The sequence below is a fragment of the Carcharodon carcharias genome, chromosome 9 (genome assembly GCF_017639515.1).
Source record: "Carcharodon carcharias isolate sCarCar2 chromosome 9, sCarCar2.pri, whole genome shotgun sequence".
Classification (NCBI taxonomy): domain Eukaryota; kingdom Metazoa; phylum Chordata; class Chondrichthyes; order Lamniformes; family Lamnidae; genus Carcharodon; species Carcharodon carcharias.
The window spans coordinates 114,787,354-114,806,747 of record NC_054475.1 but is presented as its reverse complement, the minus strand read 5'-3'; the positions used below and the strand labels follow the sequence as shown (position 1 = coordinate 114,806,747).

General features: G+C 39.6%; 1 protein-coding gene across 6 annotated transcripts in view; it reads right to left on the bottom strand.

The window, feature by feature from the left end:
- diaph2 (diaphanous-related formin 2) overlaps positions 1 to 19,394 on the bottom strand; it is an 865,163-nt gene that overhangs the window by 328,101 nt on the left and 517,668 nt on the right. For 4 of the 6 annotated variants that reach the window (XM_041195327.1, XM_041195330.1, XM_041195328.1 and 1 more), the window contains 2 exons: positions 10,926 to 11,055; positions 10,767 to 10,835 (listed from right to left, as the gene is read on the bottom strand). In XM_041195327.1, the coding sequence (XP_041051261.1) occupies positions 10,767 to 10,835; positions 10,926 to 11,055 (199 nt within the window). The remainder of the gene's footprint in view (positions 1 to 10,766; positions 10,836 to 10,925; positions 11,056 to 19,394) is intronic. The other 2 variants (XM_041195331.1, XM_041195332.1) reach the window with 1 other exon arrangement.

The following is a 19,394-nucleotide window of genomic DNA, read 5'->3' as shown; positions in this document are numbered from 1 at the left end:
CAAAAGGCTGTGGAGGCCAGGTCACTGAGTGTATTTAAGACCGAGATAGATAGATTCTTGATTGGTAAGGGGATCAAAGTTACGGGGCAAAGGCGGGAGAATGGGGTTGAGAAACTTATCAGCCATGATTGAATGGTGGAGCAGACTCGATGGGCCGAATGGCCCAATTTCTGCTCCTATGTCTTATCGTCTTATGGTCTATGGTCTTTTCTATTCTTCCTACCAAAGTGGACAACCTCACATTTTCCCAAATTATACTCCATCTGCCAAATTTTTTCGAACTCAATTAACCTATCAATATCCCTTTGCACACTCTTTGTATCCTCTTCATAACTTGCTCTCCTGCCTATTTTTGTATTGTCAGTAAATTTAGCTAAATACTTTCGGACCCTTCATCCAATTCATGAACATAAATAGTAAATAATTGAGGCCCCAGCATTGATCCTGGTGGCACTCCACTAGTTATAGTTTGCCAAGCTAAGAAAGACCTATTTTCCCAACTCTCTGTTTCCTGTTATTTAGCCAATCCTCTATCCATGTTAATAGATCATCCTCAAAACCATGAGCTCTTATATTGTGTAGTAACCCTTTGCAGTACCTTATCGAATTCCTTTTGGAAATCCAAAACACTACATCCCTTTATCCACCCCGTTTGTTATATTCACAAAAAATAAATTTGTCAAACTGATTTCTCTTTCACAAAACCATATTGAGTCTGCTTAATTGTATTATAATTTTCAAAGTGTCCTACTACTACCTCCCCAATAATGCATTCTAGCATTTTGCCAATGACAGTTGTTAGACTATCTGGCCAATTGTTTCCTGCTTTCTGTCTCCTTGCTGATGTGCAACAATACAAAAGCAGTTCTTCAAATATGCAACCTGATGAAAACCACTGATCTTTTCAGCTGTCTTATCATGCCCAATAACCCAAATTGGAATGTGCTCCTGTTTTGTTTTCCTGAAGCAGAAGTCAGAAAAACCTCAGCAGCCCATCCAGTTACACTGCATAGAATATCAACAAAGTTAATCAAAATCTAAGTGTATTGATTAATAGGGAGAACACAGTATAAACATTTTGTGCAGTATTAGCTACTCTAACTTGAAAATGATAGTAGATGCAGTTGAGGCCAAGTTTAGGGCAGCAAATTATGAAGAAATTTGTACACAGCTAAACTGCTTATTACTGGAGAAAATACAGCCTGATTTAAAATGCTGATTAGTTCAGATGATATGAGAAAACAACATTTAAAATTCATAATCTTAACTTCAAACAAGGCAGAGAATGTGTGTCCGATTACTGAAGTAAGAACATAAAAAAAAGGAGCAAGGGAAGACCATACTGCCTCTAGAGGCCTGCTTCACCATTCAATACGAGCATGGCTGATCTTTGGCCTCAACTCAATTTTCACGCTGCTCCCAAGTCCCTCGATTCCCTGACAGACCAAAAATCTGTTTATCCCAGCATTAAATGTATTTAAGTATGGAACATCCACAACCCTCCGGGGTACAGAATTCCAAAGAATCACAATCCTTTCAGTGAAAAAATTTCTTCTCATCTCTGACCTAAATGACCAGCCCATTATCCTGAAACTGTGCCCCCATGTTCCAGATACCCCAGCCAGGATAAACAACCTCTCAGTGTCCACCCTGGATAATCTTGCATATTTCTAGGTTCTCCCACAAGAATAAACATCCCTTCAACAACCACACTGTCAAGATCCCTTAGGGTCTTATATGTTTCAATGAAGTCACCTCTTACTCTTCTAAACTCTAGTGGATACAAGCCTAGCCTGCCCAACCTTCCATCAAAAGGCAACCTGCCCATTCCAGGTATTAGTCTAGTAAATCTTCTCTAAACTGCTTCCAATACATTTACATCCTTCCTTAGATAAGGAGAGCAATACTGTACACACTACTCCAGATGTGGTCTCACCTATTGTCTCCTCCTCACAGCTTACATTCCCATCTTGCTCTATATTGTCAGCACACTTAGATGCATTGCTTTCTGTCTCTTTGTCTAAGTCATTAATATGGATTTTAAATAACTGAGGCCCCAGCACTGATTCTTGCAGCACCCCACTAATCGCAGCCTGGCAAGTTGAAGATGTCCAGTTTATCCCTATTCTTTGCTTCCTGTCAGTGCAAATATATTATCTCCAATTCCATGAGCCCTTATTTTGTGTATTAACCTTTTACGTGGCACCTTATTGAACGCCTTTTGGAAATCCAAATAAATGACATCTACAGGTTTTATCTATTTGTGACATCCTCAAACACTCAAATAAATTTATCAAAAGAAGTGAACATATTTAAAGTAAAACCTTTGTAGTCACTAACAGAAGCTGTCACTTGCTTATACAATCAGAACATCTGACTTTTGAGAACTGACTTGCATTGACCAAGCTATAGTTGTATGATGGCATAAGCCAGGGACTATGTTAAGCTGTTTCATTCTCCAGCTAATGTACAGTTATGACTGCATTGGTTTATTTTCAAGAATATTACCTGTCCTCATGTAATAACATAAAAATATTGAATACTCTGAACAACTCCACCTCAGTGGATCGTCTTAAAAAGATTTAATCCTCTGAATGTTAACTTTTTGAGTCTGCTTTTTCTGGGACCTCTTTGTCTTAAGATCACCTTATGTGAAAGCCAGCATTCCTTTTAGCTATCAATGTTACGTGTACACTGTGAGAAACAAAATTTGGATCGACAGGGGAGAGGAAAGGGGGCAAGGCAGGAAAGTGGAGTTAAGGCCACAATCAAATCAGCCACGAACATCTTGAGTGGTGGAGGAGGCTTGAAGGGCCCATATGGTCCAATCCTTCTCCTCTTTCTTGTGTTCTTGAGAGAGGTTATCCAATTACTCAGACAAGCTTCCAGATGACTTTCTGTCATTTGATGATTTTCATTTAGTAAATTAGGTACTCTTTACTTAGGTGTCCTTAACTGATAATTTTCTGAGAATACAACCTGCTTTTAAAACATAAGTATTAAAAATAACTCCTTTTCAAATCCTGTGGCAAGAAATTGGCCAAGGAATCCTAAATCGTGACAGTGGTCTTCGTGTGGAAGAAAATTGGCCAAGGAATCTTAGATTGTGACAGTGATCTTCAGATGGATTAAAGTAAAGCACATCCTTGATTTTCAAATGAGCCCAAGTTGACGTGTAGCTTCTCCACTGAGATATGGCAGAAAATATATGGGGTTATTAGAAGAAATGCTTGTATTCTTACTTAGAATGGTTCCTTGACACTTTAAATATAGAACATAATGCATTTTAATACCTGTTCAGCATGCAGTATTCAGGGGCTGGAGTGGGAAGAAATGGTACTGGATTCACACTGATCATACAGCTTTGACCTTATTAGAAATACAAATGAAAATTCCATGACATATAGTATCCATCTATGCAGAAGTGTTTTGCATTTTCCATTTCCTTAGGGATGAATTGTTCAATGAACTAGGGAGAGGAACAAATAACTCACTGAATTTTGATTAGGCTGTTTGAGAAAATGAGTATACATTATTATAATTGTCTCCATAAAAGCAGAAGATAATATTGCTCCGCAACCATTTAATTAACACTTTAGTTGTTATTGTCTTAGTAAATAGCTGTATGTATCGTTTGCTAATTTTTTAGAAGGCAAAAAAATTCCATTAATTTTCTAGATAACGTGCTAGAATTTCTAACACAGAAAAATTTAGGACCAGATTTTAATTTGGTAAAACAAAAATGAAATCTTCTTGCATACTTTTCCAGACTGAAAAATAGGTGCTTTACTTACTTGTTGATAAAATTAACACTGAAATAACCTAGCTCTTTTGCGATGAAGGATGCAATTTTTCATTATTTTCATTGAGGTCCCTGGTCCTCTGAAGACCCCATACGGCAATGCTGTTATTGCAGTAGCACTAAGTATGAGCTACAATAAATCACATATTGAACAAGTTCGATTGCCACATATAACAGCTTAATGGTATTTTGAGGTGAATGAATGATTGCCAGCAAATGATGTTGCAATGTCAGTAAGTAATGAATGATTTGATGCCATCTTGAGTATTCCAAAAGGATTGCATATCTGCATGCTAATTCACTGAAACTGGTCTTTTGGAATACTAAATGTCCTCGACATAGCCAGCATTTCTGAACTCTGTGCTGCCCCAAACTAATCTCAATTACTGGATTCTGTCAGAAGTGCAGAACACCAATGTATAATAAATTTAAAAAATGCTGGAAATACTCAGGTCAGGCAGCATCTGTGGAGAGAAGGCCATCGAACTGCAAAATTTACTCTGTTTCTGTCTCCACAGATGCTGTCTGACCTGTTGAGCAACTCTAGCATTTTATTTTACCATTCCAAGTTTCTAAGGTCTATAGTATTTTGATGTATACGTTGGTTATGTTTCAGGATCCAATGTGTCCCTTGCTCACGTTCTTCCTTCTATAGACTGGCTCAATCCTCAATTTAGATTAGGTATTGTCTTGGTGACTATCTTATACTGATGGCCTTCAGTTTTGTTCTTCCCCTCAGTGGAAAAACTACAGCTATCCACCAGCCACCTGACACGACACCTTCTTTCAATGAATTATTAAAAATCCGCAATGGTACTTCGGCTATTTCTTCTCTATATCCTCTTAAAATCAATTTTGCAGGAAGCGCATTTTAATCTCTGTATATTTCTGCTGAATCAAGTGTAAAATTAGGTAGGTGTAAAATAGGCAATCGACCTGAATCTGAAATGGCAGGTTAGGTTAAAATTGGGGCTCACGTTCACCAATTTAAGGAAAACATGATGCTTTTTTTTAAAGAAAAACATACATTCTGGGATTTTTTTCAGTTAGACACTGCACGATACCACAATGCAAGTCAGAAAAATGAGGTGGGGTGCTCCACAGGAAGGAGAGAATGGGGTTTATATAAATATATATATATATATATTATAATATATATATGTTAGGCAGACGGGAAGGATATAGTGTCAATGGTCATGCCTTCCCTTATCTACCTACATGAAACTAGTTTATCATGTGGAAAAAAAGTATTCAAAGCCAACCAGTACATGGATGTTACTTTGAAAGTCAATCTGACATTTTCAATACTGAACAGAGAATCAATTGGAGTTGCAAGATATAGGATTAATGTCTCAACAGTAATGTGCACTGCATGATTTCATTCAAGCAAGCAACAAAACAGTGGAGGTATGCAATATTGAAAAAATGAAATACTACTATAAAATGCTAACATTGGAAATATAATTTTTAAAAAAAGGTGTATATCATTGGAAATGAATTTCACAATATCTATATGATCTGTTTGGTAAGACACTGAGGGATAATGCAGCATGGTTACATTATCTAATTATATTCTTAAAGCAGAAAAAGTTTCTCAAAATCTATTCTGTAAAGGTAGTGGAAAGTTTAAGGTGAAGACATTTTACTACAATGTTTCCGAAAAGCTATGTAAAAAAATATCAATTTAAAAAAGGCTGTCACATATTGTGCCCCAAATAGAGAACTATCATGATGTCGCAGCTCATTTTCAAGGCTGTTCTGGAGAAGCAACTAAGACAACTCTCGTGTATTGAAAATTGTATTGTGCATTTTGTTTGCTTAAGGCTCCCTTACCTATATACCAGCAGAGGGAGTCTACAAGGAAGATAAAGGAATCCATGTTTAACAGCATGTGCAGTTCTGATTCTGAATGATCCTTAATGAATCTTTTCTGAAAGTACAAATTAAATCACAAACAATGGATAGTTCCAACTGTCTTACAGTAATAGTTATCCAGGAAAAGTTAGAAGAATTAAACCTTCTTCTAACTCCTGGGTAAATGTAGTACTTACTCCCCCAACCCCCCATGGGCTCCCTTCACATCCCCGACCTCCCCATGGGACCCCTTTGACCACCCGCCATGACCAACTGAACCTCTGACTAACCGCCTGACACTCCCCACTGACCAAACCCCACTACCAACCAACCGACTCCCTCACAGACCACCCCCATCTCCACCAGGGGTTGGGAGGTCAGTGGGGGTTGGGAGGTCAGTGGGAGTTGGGTGGATGTGTCAAGTAGAGGTCCATGAGGAGTCAGCGGGAGGTATGGGGGTTGGAGGGGGCGGTAGTCAGTACTATAGTCACCCAGGGGTTACAAGCAGTCTTAATTCTAACTTTTCCTGGGTAACTACAAGACAGTTGGAACCATCTGCAGTTTGCAATTTAAATCATACTTTCAGACGGTTCCGATTCGAGGGCAATTTCCCAATGGAAGTTTGAAACTGAGCCGGACTAACCATATAAATATGTGGCTACAGGAGCAGATTAAAGGCTAGGAATCCTGGAGCGAATAATTCATCTCCTGACTTCCCAAAACCTGTCCACCATTTACAAGGCACAAGTTAGAAGTTTGATGGAATGCTCCCCACTTGCCTGGATGAGTGCACACTCAAGAAGCTTGACGCCATCTAGGACAAAGTAGCCCAATTGATTGGCACCATATCAACAAACATTCACTCCCTCCACCGCCAATGCACAGTGGCAGGAAATTACCAAGCCTCCTTAGAAAGCAACTTCTAAACCCATGACCACTGCCATCTAGAAGGCCAAGGGTAGCAGACACATTGGAACACTGCCACCTGGAAGTTCCCCTCCAAGCCACTCACAATCCTGACTTGGAAATATATTGCCGTTCCTTCACTGTCGCTGGGTCAAAATCCTGGAACCTCCTCCTTAACAGCACTGTGGATGTACCTACACCACATGGACTGCAGCGGTTCAAGAAGGCAGCTCACCACCACCTTCTCAAGAGCAATTAGGGATGGGTGATAAATGCCTAGCCAGTGATACCCACATCCCATGAATGAATAAAAAAAAATACCAGGCAAACCTTACCTGGGGACTTCTGAGGGTGGGGATGGGGAGGGGCTGGTTGCCCTGTGCATCTTTGGCGTAACCTCCCTCCCCCACCAGTTACCATGCCCCTGAGCCCGGAAGTTATGGACCAGTGTCTCACAAACAGAGTTATGAATTGTTCAAATAATGCTTCCACTGTGGCAGTGCTTACCCACACTGGACAGAACGTCCTGCTACTGGCAAACAGTGTAAAGCTTGTGGAAAACTCAACCACTTTGCTCATGTTTATCATTCTTCAGTAAAATTAACTACTAAGACCAATACCACCAGAAGCGTGCCATGTGTGCATACGATAGCAAAAGGGTCAGGATACATAGTTAATGTAGTAGAGGATGACCCTGAATATACTTTTGTGCTCTATTTCGGACTGCCACAGTGCTCTGGCTGCTTGGAAGTAAATGTTCTCATAGATACAGGAGCATCTGTCAATGTCACAGGAGACATTCAACAAACTTCAGGGTTACCCCATTCTCTTCAGACCAGGGAATATGAAAATTTTCCCTCACAAGAGTGACAAATCACTAAAGTTCTTGGGATCTTGAAACGCCAGGCTCATTCAAAGGCACTAGAACGAATGTTGTATTCTGTGTCATATCTGGAGAATGCGAAACACCTCTCAGTTTTCACACAGCATCAGATCTGCATATAACTGTAGTCACATACATGATTCCTATGCATACCAAGAACATTACAACATTCTCAAATTGTATGCTGCTTCTCTGGTATTGGCAAACTGAAAGTTGTCACGTGCAAATTGCATGTAGACCCTAATGTGCTCCCAGTTACGCATCAACGAATACCATTTCATGCCAGAAAGTAGTCCAATAAGGAACTTCAGTGTGAACCTGACCTTGAAACAATTGAGAGAGTTGAGGGTGCCTACCTCTTGCGTTTCATGCATAAAATTGTTAAAGAAACTCAAGAGTGAAAACCAGATTAAAATCTGCATTGATACGGAGTCACCAAACCAAGCCATAGAATGAGAAAGGCACTTGACACCAATAACTGATGATATCACAGACAAAGTGAATGGTGCTAAACATTAATGAACTTGACCTTAATATAGGATACCATCAAATTGAGCTTGCAGAAGAATCAAGGTATCTTACAATATTCCCCACTCACATCAGACTTTTTTCATACAACAGGCTCAACTTTGGAGTTAATTCAGCAGCCGAGATACTTCAGCTTATGATTCAGTGTGCACCTCAAGGACTTGAAGGCATGCTGAACATCAGTTCTCATTCTCATCTATGGTCACACCAAAAGTGAACTCGAGGCATGCCTACATGTAGGCGTACAATATCTTAGTGAAGATAACCTTATCTTGAAGAAAGACAAGTGCTTATTCAATGAAAACAGAGTCAAATTCCTTGATCATGTGTTCAGGTGGAGTATCACCTGATCCACACAAAGCTGAAGCCATTGGAAATGCTGTGGATTCCACAAACGTGCAGTAAACCCAGAATCTGCTAGGACTTATCACATACGGTAGTCACTTCATTCCTGGCTTCACTACATTATCTGCCCCCTAAACAATCTGACAAAAGAGACCAAGTTGGAGTGGACTAAATCACACAAACAGACTGTGCGATCAAACAACAGCTGTCAGTAAGTTGCACAAATACCGATTTCAACCCTTAGAAAACCATCAAGCTAGACATGGATGCAAGCCTGGTTGACTTAGATGCAGTTCTTGTGCAGAAAGATAAGGCAGGCAACCCATTCTGACGGCAAGTAGATCGCTAATGCCTGTATCGCAATGTTATTTGCAAGCAGGGAGAGAAACACACTCAATCACATGGGGTATGTTACACTTTCGTTTCTACATGTATAGAAGCGAGTTTGAAGTAATAACCAATCATAGACCACTTGTAAGCTTGTCCAACAGTCCACATATCAAACCACCTATTCAAATAGAGCATTGGATACTTAAACCACAAGAGTACAAATTCTGTGTTGAGTATCAGCCAGGCAAGCTCAACTCAGCAGTCTATCCTTCACAACATCCTTTGCTGACAGTCAATCCTGCTCGTTGTGAAGAAAAAATTGCCAGACATCTTAACTACGCAAGTCTAAATGCGGTGTCAAAGATGCTAAATAGCTGACACCAAAGTGGCAATAAAACAAGATGAGGTATTGCAACTTTGTGGAATCACAAAACGGGAAAGATGTGATCAAGAGAGCATCTACAAACAAAATCGCTCGCATACTACAAGGTCTTCACAATGTTTGAAATGAGCTCTCCATCGCAACCATATCTGGTAGTGTGTTACATAATAACTGCATTGTCATTCCACAATCATAGCACATGATGTTCACCATGGAATTGTCAAAACTAAACAAGTCCTTAGGGAAAAGGTATGGTTCTCAGACTGCATGGTAGAGCACAAAATCAATCAGTGTTTGCCATGTCAAATCCTCCTGATCATCTCAAGATGTTTAAATTACCTTGAGGACCATGGATTGAAGTTAGCGTTGATTTCACAGATTTTCAACTACAGCAGACACCCAGTTGTAAAAATAGTTGTGTGTACTTCAACGGAAGCAGTCATCTCAAAGCCTGCCCAAATTTTAGCTTTGCTTGGGGTCCCTCAAAACAGTGAGAAGTGCGAGTGGACCTCATTCAACAGCAATGAGTTCAGTAAATTTGCAAACTATTGAAACTCCACATCCTATTGGAGAAGAGCTAATGGAGAAGTCAAGAGATTTATGCTTACATTGAAAAAAGTGATATGTACAGCTATAGCTGAAAGCAATTTGTCGAAATAAAGACTGTATCGCTTCACAATTACAGAGCAACTCCTCACAGAACTACTGGTAAGCCTACAGCTACACTCATCATTGCATATCCCATGTGCACACCTCTTCCTGAGCTACCCCCGCAGATCGAATGATTAACATGCACCTAAACGTGACCGAGAACAGAAGGATTGAATAAGAGTAAATGCAGAGCAAAAGTCGAAATTTAGAACTATACCATTAAAGCCAGAAGATAATGTGCTTATGAAATCTGATGCTCGTATTGGAAAGCAAACAACTCCGAATGACATCCAGCTATTTATGATCAACACAAAAGGACCAATAAGCACGGTTTGCAAATCATTACACAAAATGCTTCATTCTTCAAAGCACTGAAAACACCATTCGTAAGAATTGAACCAGATTCTAACATCGACGTTTCAGATGAAGAACTTGAGTTAAATGAAACTACACCCAAGGTTAAACAATATTCTATCCATTAGAGAAAACATCCACCATACTTAAGTGATTATATTAAGAAATGAACTATTTTCAGTTGGTGACAAAATTTTTCATCTCATTCTATATGATGGAGTGCATTGTGAAATTAATACAAAAGTTAGAATATGTAACGGTATTTCTGATGAAATTGAATGTTCATTTTATGTTTAAGTTTATTGTTTACACTTTTGGAAACAAACCAGTGAAATATAATGCCTCTGTTTCACTTAAAAGGGGAGGGACACTGTGTATTGAAAACTGCACTGTGCATTTTGTCCACTTACCGTACCCATATACAAGCAGACCAAGTCTTGAAGGAGAATAAAGGAATCCATGTTTCAAATGTTTGTGCAGCTCTGATTCTGAATGCTCCTTGCTGAATGTTACAGTTGTTCCTAAGAGCTTCACAGCAACTAAATTAACTACACTTTAGAGTAATTCTTCCATTATAATAGACACCACACGGGCTGACTGACTCAAGAGTTGATGTGTGTATGGGAGAACATGCTTCTAGAAACTTATACAGATGGCATGGTGCATAGCAAGGCTTTCTCAAGTCAGGCAGCTCAAGAATAGCTCAAATTAAAATAAATGGAGATGCTTACCTTTAATCATGTCAACAGAGTAGACCTTAAGGAACGGGACTTGACTCACCATTGAGCAGGAATCAAAGTCTTTAAATAAACATGGAATTTAAAATCCTTTGAAAAAAACTAATCCCACCCTCCTGATTATCATATCATCACATCTGATCATAGACATACCTTTGCTTGCACTTTCTATGTGGCTAATTTCATCTGTGAACTTCAGGATTTCTGGATATTTCTCTTCGGTAATCTCTGCTAAAAAGTGCATCAATGTTGCCTTCTGGTCGATTGACTTGGTGTCCTTAAGCTGCACAAGAAAAAGTCAAGACGTTTAGAAAGTAATAGAGATTTTGTTATTTTAACATTTATTCTGAATTTCTTACCCTATATTTATGATTTTTTTTCTCCCCTTGTCAATACCACATTTTTGACAGTGTTGGCAGACAATCTATTCCTTGGCCTGCCAATGCAACTCCTCAGCATCTGTGTGGACAGCATGAAGTGACTCACTCTCTGATTTCATTTCCTATGGAAAAACACCAGCGACTACTCTGCATCACCTTCAAGAAGTATAACTGAGTTTGGATGCTGACCACACATTGAAATTTACAAGCATCTTGGCAGTTTATAATCCTAGTGCATTGAAGCACCATCCCATATCAAATCAACTATGATCAATTTAGAGCCAATTATGATGCATATTATATCAAAACAGCTGCTGAACCTTTCAGCCTAACAGAGATGCATATTCAGTGTTCCAACTGATGATAATGAAAGGAATGTTCATCATATTTTCTTCCTATTTTCTCCCTTTTCCACAAAGAGCTGAAGTATAACTCTGTAATCACCTCCAACACCTTTCTCAAGTGGCCATACTTTATCTATGAACTTGTACACTAAGAGGTGTTGAAACAATTGTCATAATACCATCCCAATCCAAGCTAAGATCAGGTAACTTAGCTCTGATCAGAAATCAACCATGGGGAGAATTTTCTCCCTGTTGGGTGGGCTGGGTGGAAGTGGGCACAGGCGGGGGTGCAGGCGATGGGCACCCGTGATTGGCTGCATGCTGCCATTTTATGTGGGCGGGCCAGCATGACGCGCACCCAGAAGCACTGAGCGCTCCCTGTGCAGGCAGGGGTAGGAGATAGAGTCAGGGCCCGCATGCGCAGAAATCTCTCTGAGGTACAGAGCTGCCTCAGGGAGATTAGTTTGATAATGAAGAATTGAAATTAAGAAAAATAATTTCAGACGTGTTCTCTCACGTGACAGCATCACATGACCTGGGACGTCAATAAATTTGATTTAAAAATTTTTATTCAATTTATAAAGCCTTCCTGAAACCTCATCCTGCCTGTGGATGAGGTTTCATGATAAATGCGAAGGCTGCCTGGGCTCTCCACCTACCCGCCAACCTTAAGAGTTGGACGGGCAGCCCAGACAACCAGTTTAATTAGATTATTAACGGCCTTAATAGGCCTTTGACAATTCGGCGGGCGCACAGCCGACTTCAGTGTGCGCCGGCTGAACTGAAGATCGGAATGACGCACGGTGACGCATCATTTTACGCGTCAGCAAGCGGGGCCCGCCCCCGCAAGTCAACCAGAAGATTCAGGCCCATGGGATTTTTCTGGTCTGAGTAGCTCCATTTCACAAGTTACACAGTATTAATTCATTTATCTACCAAAAAGAGCTCTGTCAGATACATTCATTTTAGCAAACACATATATTCTCTGGGATTAATCTGCAGTATATTTTCAACAAAAAAATGTTACAAAGTAGCATAATGCATTTATTGAGCTCCTCAATACAAATCCATTTGTTTGGAATATCTGTTTAATGACTAATGCTTACATCCTAACCATGTGTGCTTGAGAGGCAATGGTTTATTTCTCCATTAGAACTATTTTGATTGACGATATCACAGTGTTCTGAGTTATCATCCAGTCTTTCAGTTCCCTTCTCAGCTGTTCCTGTCATTACTGTCATTTTTCCTCTTGCCCCTGAACAAGTTGTTTTGACAACTTTTCTCTTTCTCTTCCCTTTTATACCACACTTGCCTCTTCCAATGGACTTATTAATTTGCAAAGTTGCAGCTTCATTGTCAAGTTCTCTTTCATTCCTTTTTGTATCTCACTGACTACTTTTTCTTCAAATTGAAACTCATCTTCAGCCACAAGTTCTTTTTCTGACCTACTTTTATTCCCCTACTGAGCTTCTTATTGGTCCCACCTTCTCTCTGAGAGGCAAACACGATCAGAATTCAACCCACAGTGAACTGCTTTGGCAGTATACTCTGTGACCTATATTTAAACACAAATTATGTCCGAATTAATGGAGAAATATAAATTAAAAATGACTAGACCAACTGGAATGGTTACGTTTATAGAAAATACTAATGCAATATAAGATGTCAGCTGAATAGTTCAATGATCATTTCTAGTTAATTAGCTGTGCATCCGCATGTCGTGTTTTTTGTTGGTAAACCACTAAAGCTCAGTTATTAAGCTTCCATTGCAGTAACTGCTTATAGCAATAAACTGTTATATGCTTAGACATACAAAATGAACTGAGTTGTTACAAGGCAAGATGAATGCCAAATTCAAGAAAACTCACCAAAATCACAACCTTCTGTTTTTTTAGCTCTACTTGTGCCAAAATTCTGCCTATGATAATGTAGTTTCTGACACTACAGTGACATTTACAGAATTGTTGCAGTGCACAAGGAAGCCATTCAGCCCATCACATCTGTATCGGATCTCCGAAGGAGCAATTCACTTAGAATCATTTCCCTGCCTTCTTCCCATAACCCTAAACATTCTTCCCTTTTGAATGCCTTGATTGAACCTGCCTCCACCATAATCTCAGGCAATGCATTCTAGACCTCAACCACTTGCTGCGTGAAAATGCTTTCTCCTCATGTCGCTTTTGCTTTTCTTTTGTCAACTAGCTTAAATTTGTGCCTGCTGGTTCTTGATTCTTCCATCAATGGCAACAATTTCTCCCTATCTATTCTCTGCCCTGACCCTTCATGATTTTGAATACCTCTATCAAATCTCCTTTCAGCCTTCTCTTCAACAAGGAAAACAGTCCTAGCTTCTCCAACTTATTTTCATAACTGAAGCTCCTCGTCCCTGGAAACCTTCTTGTGACTCTTTTCTGTACTCTCTCGAGGGCCCTCACATCTTTCCTAAATTGCGGCACCCAGAACTGGACGCAATACTCCAGCTGAGGCTGAACCAGTGTCTTACACAAATTCAACATAACCTCCTTGCTCTTGTACTCTATGTTCTTATTAATAAAGCCTCGGGTACTGTATACTTTATTAAATATTCTCTTAACCTGTCCTGCTACCTTCAATGACTTATGTACATATACACCCAGGTCCTTCTGCTCCTGAACCTATTTCAGAGTCGTATCCTTTATTTTATATTGTCTCTCCATGTTCTTCCTACAAAAATGAATCACTTCACAATTCCCCGCACTGGAGTCATCTGCTACTTGACCACCTTCCACCAAATTGCCCATGTCCTTTTGAAGTTCTACACTATCCTCCATGCAGTTCACAATGCTTCCAAGTTTCATCTCACTTGCAAATTTTGAAATTGTGCCCTAAATACCATGGTCTAGGTCATTAACTTAATCAGGGAGAACAAGGATTCCAACACTGACTCCTGGGGAACTCCACTACAAGCCTTCCTCCAAAACATCCATTAACCACTCCTCTGTTCCATGTCACACAGCCAATTTCACAGCCATGTTTCTGCTATCCTTTTTATTCCATGAACTATAACTTTGCTCACAAGTCTGTTGTGTGGCACTGTGACAAGTCCATGTAGGTCATATCAACAACATTACTCTTATTAACCCTCTCTCTTGCCTCTTCTAAAAACTCCAGCAAGTTAGTTAAACATGATTTTCCCTTTAAAAAAACCCGTGCTGGCTTAATTAACCTGCATTTGTCCATGTGATTATTAATTTTGTCCTGAAATATAGTTTCTAGAAGATTCCCCAACACCAAAGTTAAACTGATTGGTTTGCTAGACTTATCTTTACACCCTTTTGAACAAGGATGTAACATTTGCAACTCTCCAGTCTTCAGTCCACCCGAGTATAAGGAAGACTGAAAAATATGGCTACTGCCTCCGCAATTTCCACTCTCACTTCCTTCAGTATCCTTGGATGCATCTCATCTGGTCCTGCTGCTTTATCAACTTTAAATATATACATATACAATCTATCTAATACCTCCTTATCAATTTTAAATCCTTCTAGTGTATTAATTACCTCTTCCTTTCACTGTGGCCTGAGCAGCAGCACCTTCCTTGGTAAAGACAGATGCAAAATATTAATTTAATTTCTCAGCATTTCTCCCTGCCTCCAAGCCTAAGTTCCCTTTTTGGTCCCTGCTCCTTCTTTTACTACCCTTTTACTATTTATATGCCTGATTGGTTTGCAAGTCGACTTGTCAATCAACACCCTTTCTCGCGTAGTATAAAATGTTGTGTGTCTGAAATTTGCCAATCTTGCCTTTGTCCTGATCAGTGCAAGACATGAAGCTTTGGTAACTCTGATAACATGCCTCTCCTTTTAGTAATACATCTGCTATCCTTGCCTGGTCTGACCTACATGTGACTCCAGACCCTTAGCAATGTGGTAGACTCTTAACTGCTCTCCAGTGCAACAAATACTAACTGTGCCAGCGATGCCCACATCCCATGAACAATTTAAAAAACACAACAGCCAAAATGAGCCATCTGCTGCCCAGTAAGGGCATGTCAAATTCAAGACTTTTAACATATGAACTTTACTCAATGTGGAATCTTTTGGAACTGACTTTTCTTTTAAAATGGACTTCATGTGCTGCAAAAGGTAACCGCCGAAAAGCAAATGACCTGAGCTGTGAGCTCAAAAACTGCCACTCTGTCTCACAAGGACAAAAAGACAGATTCCAGACGTCAACTTCTCATCTCCTGAGACAATGCAAAAGACAATCTTGAATTGAATGTGTCTCTCAGAAACAAAGGTGGTGAATGTTTAACCTCACTCCCATCCCTACCCCTTAGCCCATCCCATCCCCAAACCAGGTTTGGGCTAATCAACTGAAGCCCAACACTGTATTTGAAAAGGGAACTGTGAGAAGCCACATGGTAAGGCAGCCATTTTGGTTTCCTTTTTTTAGTTTTAAAAAGTCCTTTCTGCGGAAACACAATAGCAGCAGAAAAGGCAGTAACATCTTTGCCTAAAGAATCGGAGACTGCAATATCACAAGGTCTCAAAGCTTGTCCCTTTTTGGGTCCACCAATACAGCAAACTAACCTCCTGGTAATGAGACTACATGGAACTAATTTCTGGACCTGCAGTAGGTCCATTCTTTGAAGGAATCCTGAAAAGCACTTTGGAACGTGACACTGGTTGTTGAACTTACCTAAACCGGACTTGAGGAATGAAGACATCTTTTTCATCAAGCCTGCAACATATGTTTTCCAGAACAGGATAATGACGTGAATTATGAACTTTTCCTTTTGCTTATAACTTATAAAAGTGCACTATTTCAACTATACTTTCCTTGAGTATGTTTGCCTGTGTGACTGTGTGAGTAAGTGCCATAGCATTAGATTTCAGGGTGAGCACATGAATAAACAATCCTCTTTATTTAAACCCTTAAAAAGCTTGCTGCTGGTTATCTAAATAGTCCACACATTTCAGGAGTTAAGAAACACACACATCTTTCTTTCAAAAGCTTACTGAATATGGACTGTAGGGGAGGGAACAGAGATTTTATAGCAGATCTTTTCATAACTGCTCTGATCACTTTTCTTTACCTCTGCCATGGAAGGTGGATGGAGGGAATGTCTTCACCCCTGCTTTTAGCTTGTTTGTCTTTAAAAAAAAAATATATCTTGAAAACTAATGGATCGAGTTCAAAGAAATTTGGTACACAGATGGGGTACCGAGAAGGAACTGATAAGTTTTTGATGAAGATGGGAGCCGAAGGCATAGTGGTATTATCACTAGACTAATAATCCAGAGATCCAGGGTAATGCTCTGGGGACCCGGGTTCGAATCCCGCCACGGCAGATAGTGAAATTTGAATTCAGTAAAAAAAATTGGAATTAAAAGTATAATTATGACCTTGAAACCATTGTTGATTGTTGCAAAAACCCATCTGGTTCCCTAATGTCCTTTAGGGAAGGAAATCTGTCATCCTTACCTGGTCTGGCCTACATTTGACTCTAGACCCATGGCAACGTGGTTGACTCTTAAACGCCCTCTGAAATGCCGAGCAAGCCACTCAGTTGTATCAAACCGCTACAAAGTCACAAAAAAGGAATGAAACCAGACAGACTACCTGGCATCGACCTAGGCATTGGAAACGACAACCGCAATCATTGTCGCTGGGTCAAAGTCTTGGAACTCCCTTCCTAACAGCACTGTGAGTGTAACTACACCACATGAACTGCAATGGTTCAAGGAGGCAGCTCACCACCACCTTCTCAAGGGCAACTATGGATGGGCAATAAATGTTGGCCCAGCCAGCGAAGCCCACATCCCACGAATGAATAAAAAAAACCTTGTATTTTTTAAAGGATCCATTAACATTGGGAGATAAGGCAATTTGACTTTTTTTAAAAGAATGTTTGTTTTAAAAATGTTGTGGATTGTCTCAACTGCCGTGGTGGAATTTGTCACAGCTGTCAAAATGTGAGCAGAGTTTTCAGAGCAAATTGTTGGATGTGAATTGACCTGAAGCCTCTTCAGTGAGATGGAAGCTCTTAATAAAAAGATGCTTTTTTTCCAGCCATGTAGTTAAAGAGCATTAACCTGGCAGGGAAAAGCTTCAAGGAAGAGCTTGTAATTGTAAGTACAACATTGTGTTAATACAGCACGACAGTGGTACATGCTATACTGAGTGCCCTCTTCACTTGTCTAGTTGGTTACCTTCTGTTTATTGTTAACATTAAGATTTTCAATCCAGTTATTAGCTATTAGCTCCATAACTTTACATATTCTTTAAACATTTTTCATACATAACTGTATCAAATGCCCTCTGAAAATCCAAATAAATTTCAGGACAGATTTTGTGAATTTGTACTCTTGCTACAGAGCTTTGCAAATTAAGAGTCTCTCTGAGGAATTGGGTTGAAGAAGCTAGAAAGTCCTACAGAGCTTGTCATTCATTAAATGAAGGATGAAAAATACGGCATGGTCCACTGACCTTCACACCTACTGTTCCAAAACAAATCTTGCTGTATTAAGACCAGCATCAGAGTAGGGAATTTGTAAAATATATCCCCCATCTGCACAGGATAGTCCTCCTAAACTACTTTCACAGCCTTATCAAGTGGGATGTGATCATATTCATTTATGGTTTCCATCAACATTACATAATATATACTCATCCATGTGTGCTTAATGTTTTCGTAATATCAGCAATTGCAGCATGGTTAAAAAAATTCCATCACACTACAATATGGATAGTTGAGTAGCTTAACACTTACATATGACATTATCTGTTTTTTTAACAGAGGTAAAAATAGGCAGATAAAAGATCCACGTCAGCCACCAGCTAATATTATCAAGTTACTTGGTTCAAAAAATTTTATTGATAAAGAAAAAATAATTCACTGCAATAGTCAAGAAACAAGTTTTTTTTTGCTAACAATAGATCACTACTATCTACAGAATACACTATTATAGTTCTGTTTTGTCTGTCATGAAATCCATTGATCTTTGTTTTATAGGAACTAAAATGAGAAGTTTGTGGAGATTGTAACATTTAAGGTACAGGGTGTTCCAATGCTTGTTACATTGGTTCCTGCCTAGTAATGAGGGTGGGACCCTCTGGGACTGTTTTGATAGGTTACCAGATCAGTTCAAGGGTCAGTGAACAACTCTTCTTGAGGCAGTCAATTTGAGGCAGTCTGCCAGCCAAGAAGTATCACAGACAAAAAGGGCAGAAACAGGTCCCAGTTAAGTTAAAGGAAGAGCTGCAGGGAGCAGACTTTAAGTAAAGAGAGCCAAAGCTACTTCTTTGAAGCAGTGGCCATAGATCTGAAAGTGTGCTTATAAGCTAGTGTTGAGTGTACTCAGGAATTCAATGAGAAGGAATCTAAGGAGGTAAGACTGAAACCCTGTGAGGTGGCCCATTGTTAAAGTCGTCTGAGTGGGAGCAAACTTTGGAGAGAGTTACAATGAGATATCTTTGAAGGTGAAGCTGGAAGTCCCTCCTGAGACAGAGCTTCAATAAGATTATTTGACTTTGGTGTTTTTGACGTCTGGGTGGGTTCTTGAGAAATCCACGGACACTGTCTTGGTTGCCTATGTTGTTTACTCTGTAGCGTGGTGTGTTGGACCACCGTTAGTCTGTTAATTCACATGTACCTCATACTTAACCTGAATGTTAGAGTATAAGATACATATTGTAAATTGGTTTATCCTTCTAAACTTGTATAGTAAAGTTTGCTTTTGTTTGTTCAAAACCTGTGAACTCTTGTGGCTTTATTCCAAAAGCAGGTGTCTTGAATCTCCACCTTTAAAACTTTAAACAAAACGTTATTGGAACCAAACCAGATCCCTCGCGTCGTGGGGTCTAGCCAAGGATCATAGCACATCACATAATGGTCCATATCCTTAGAATATATG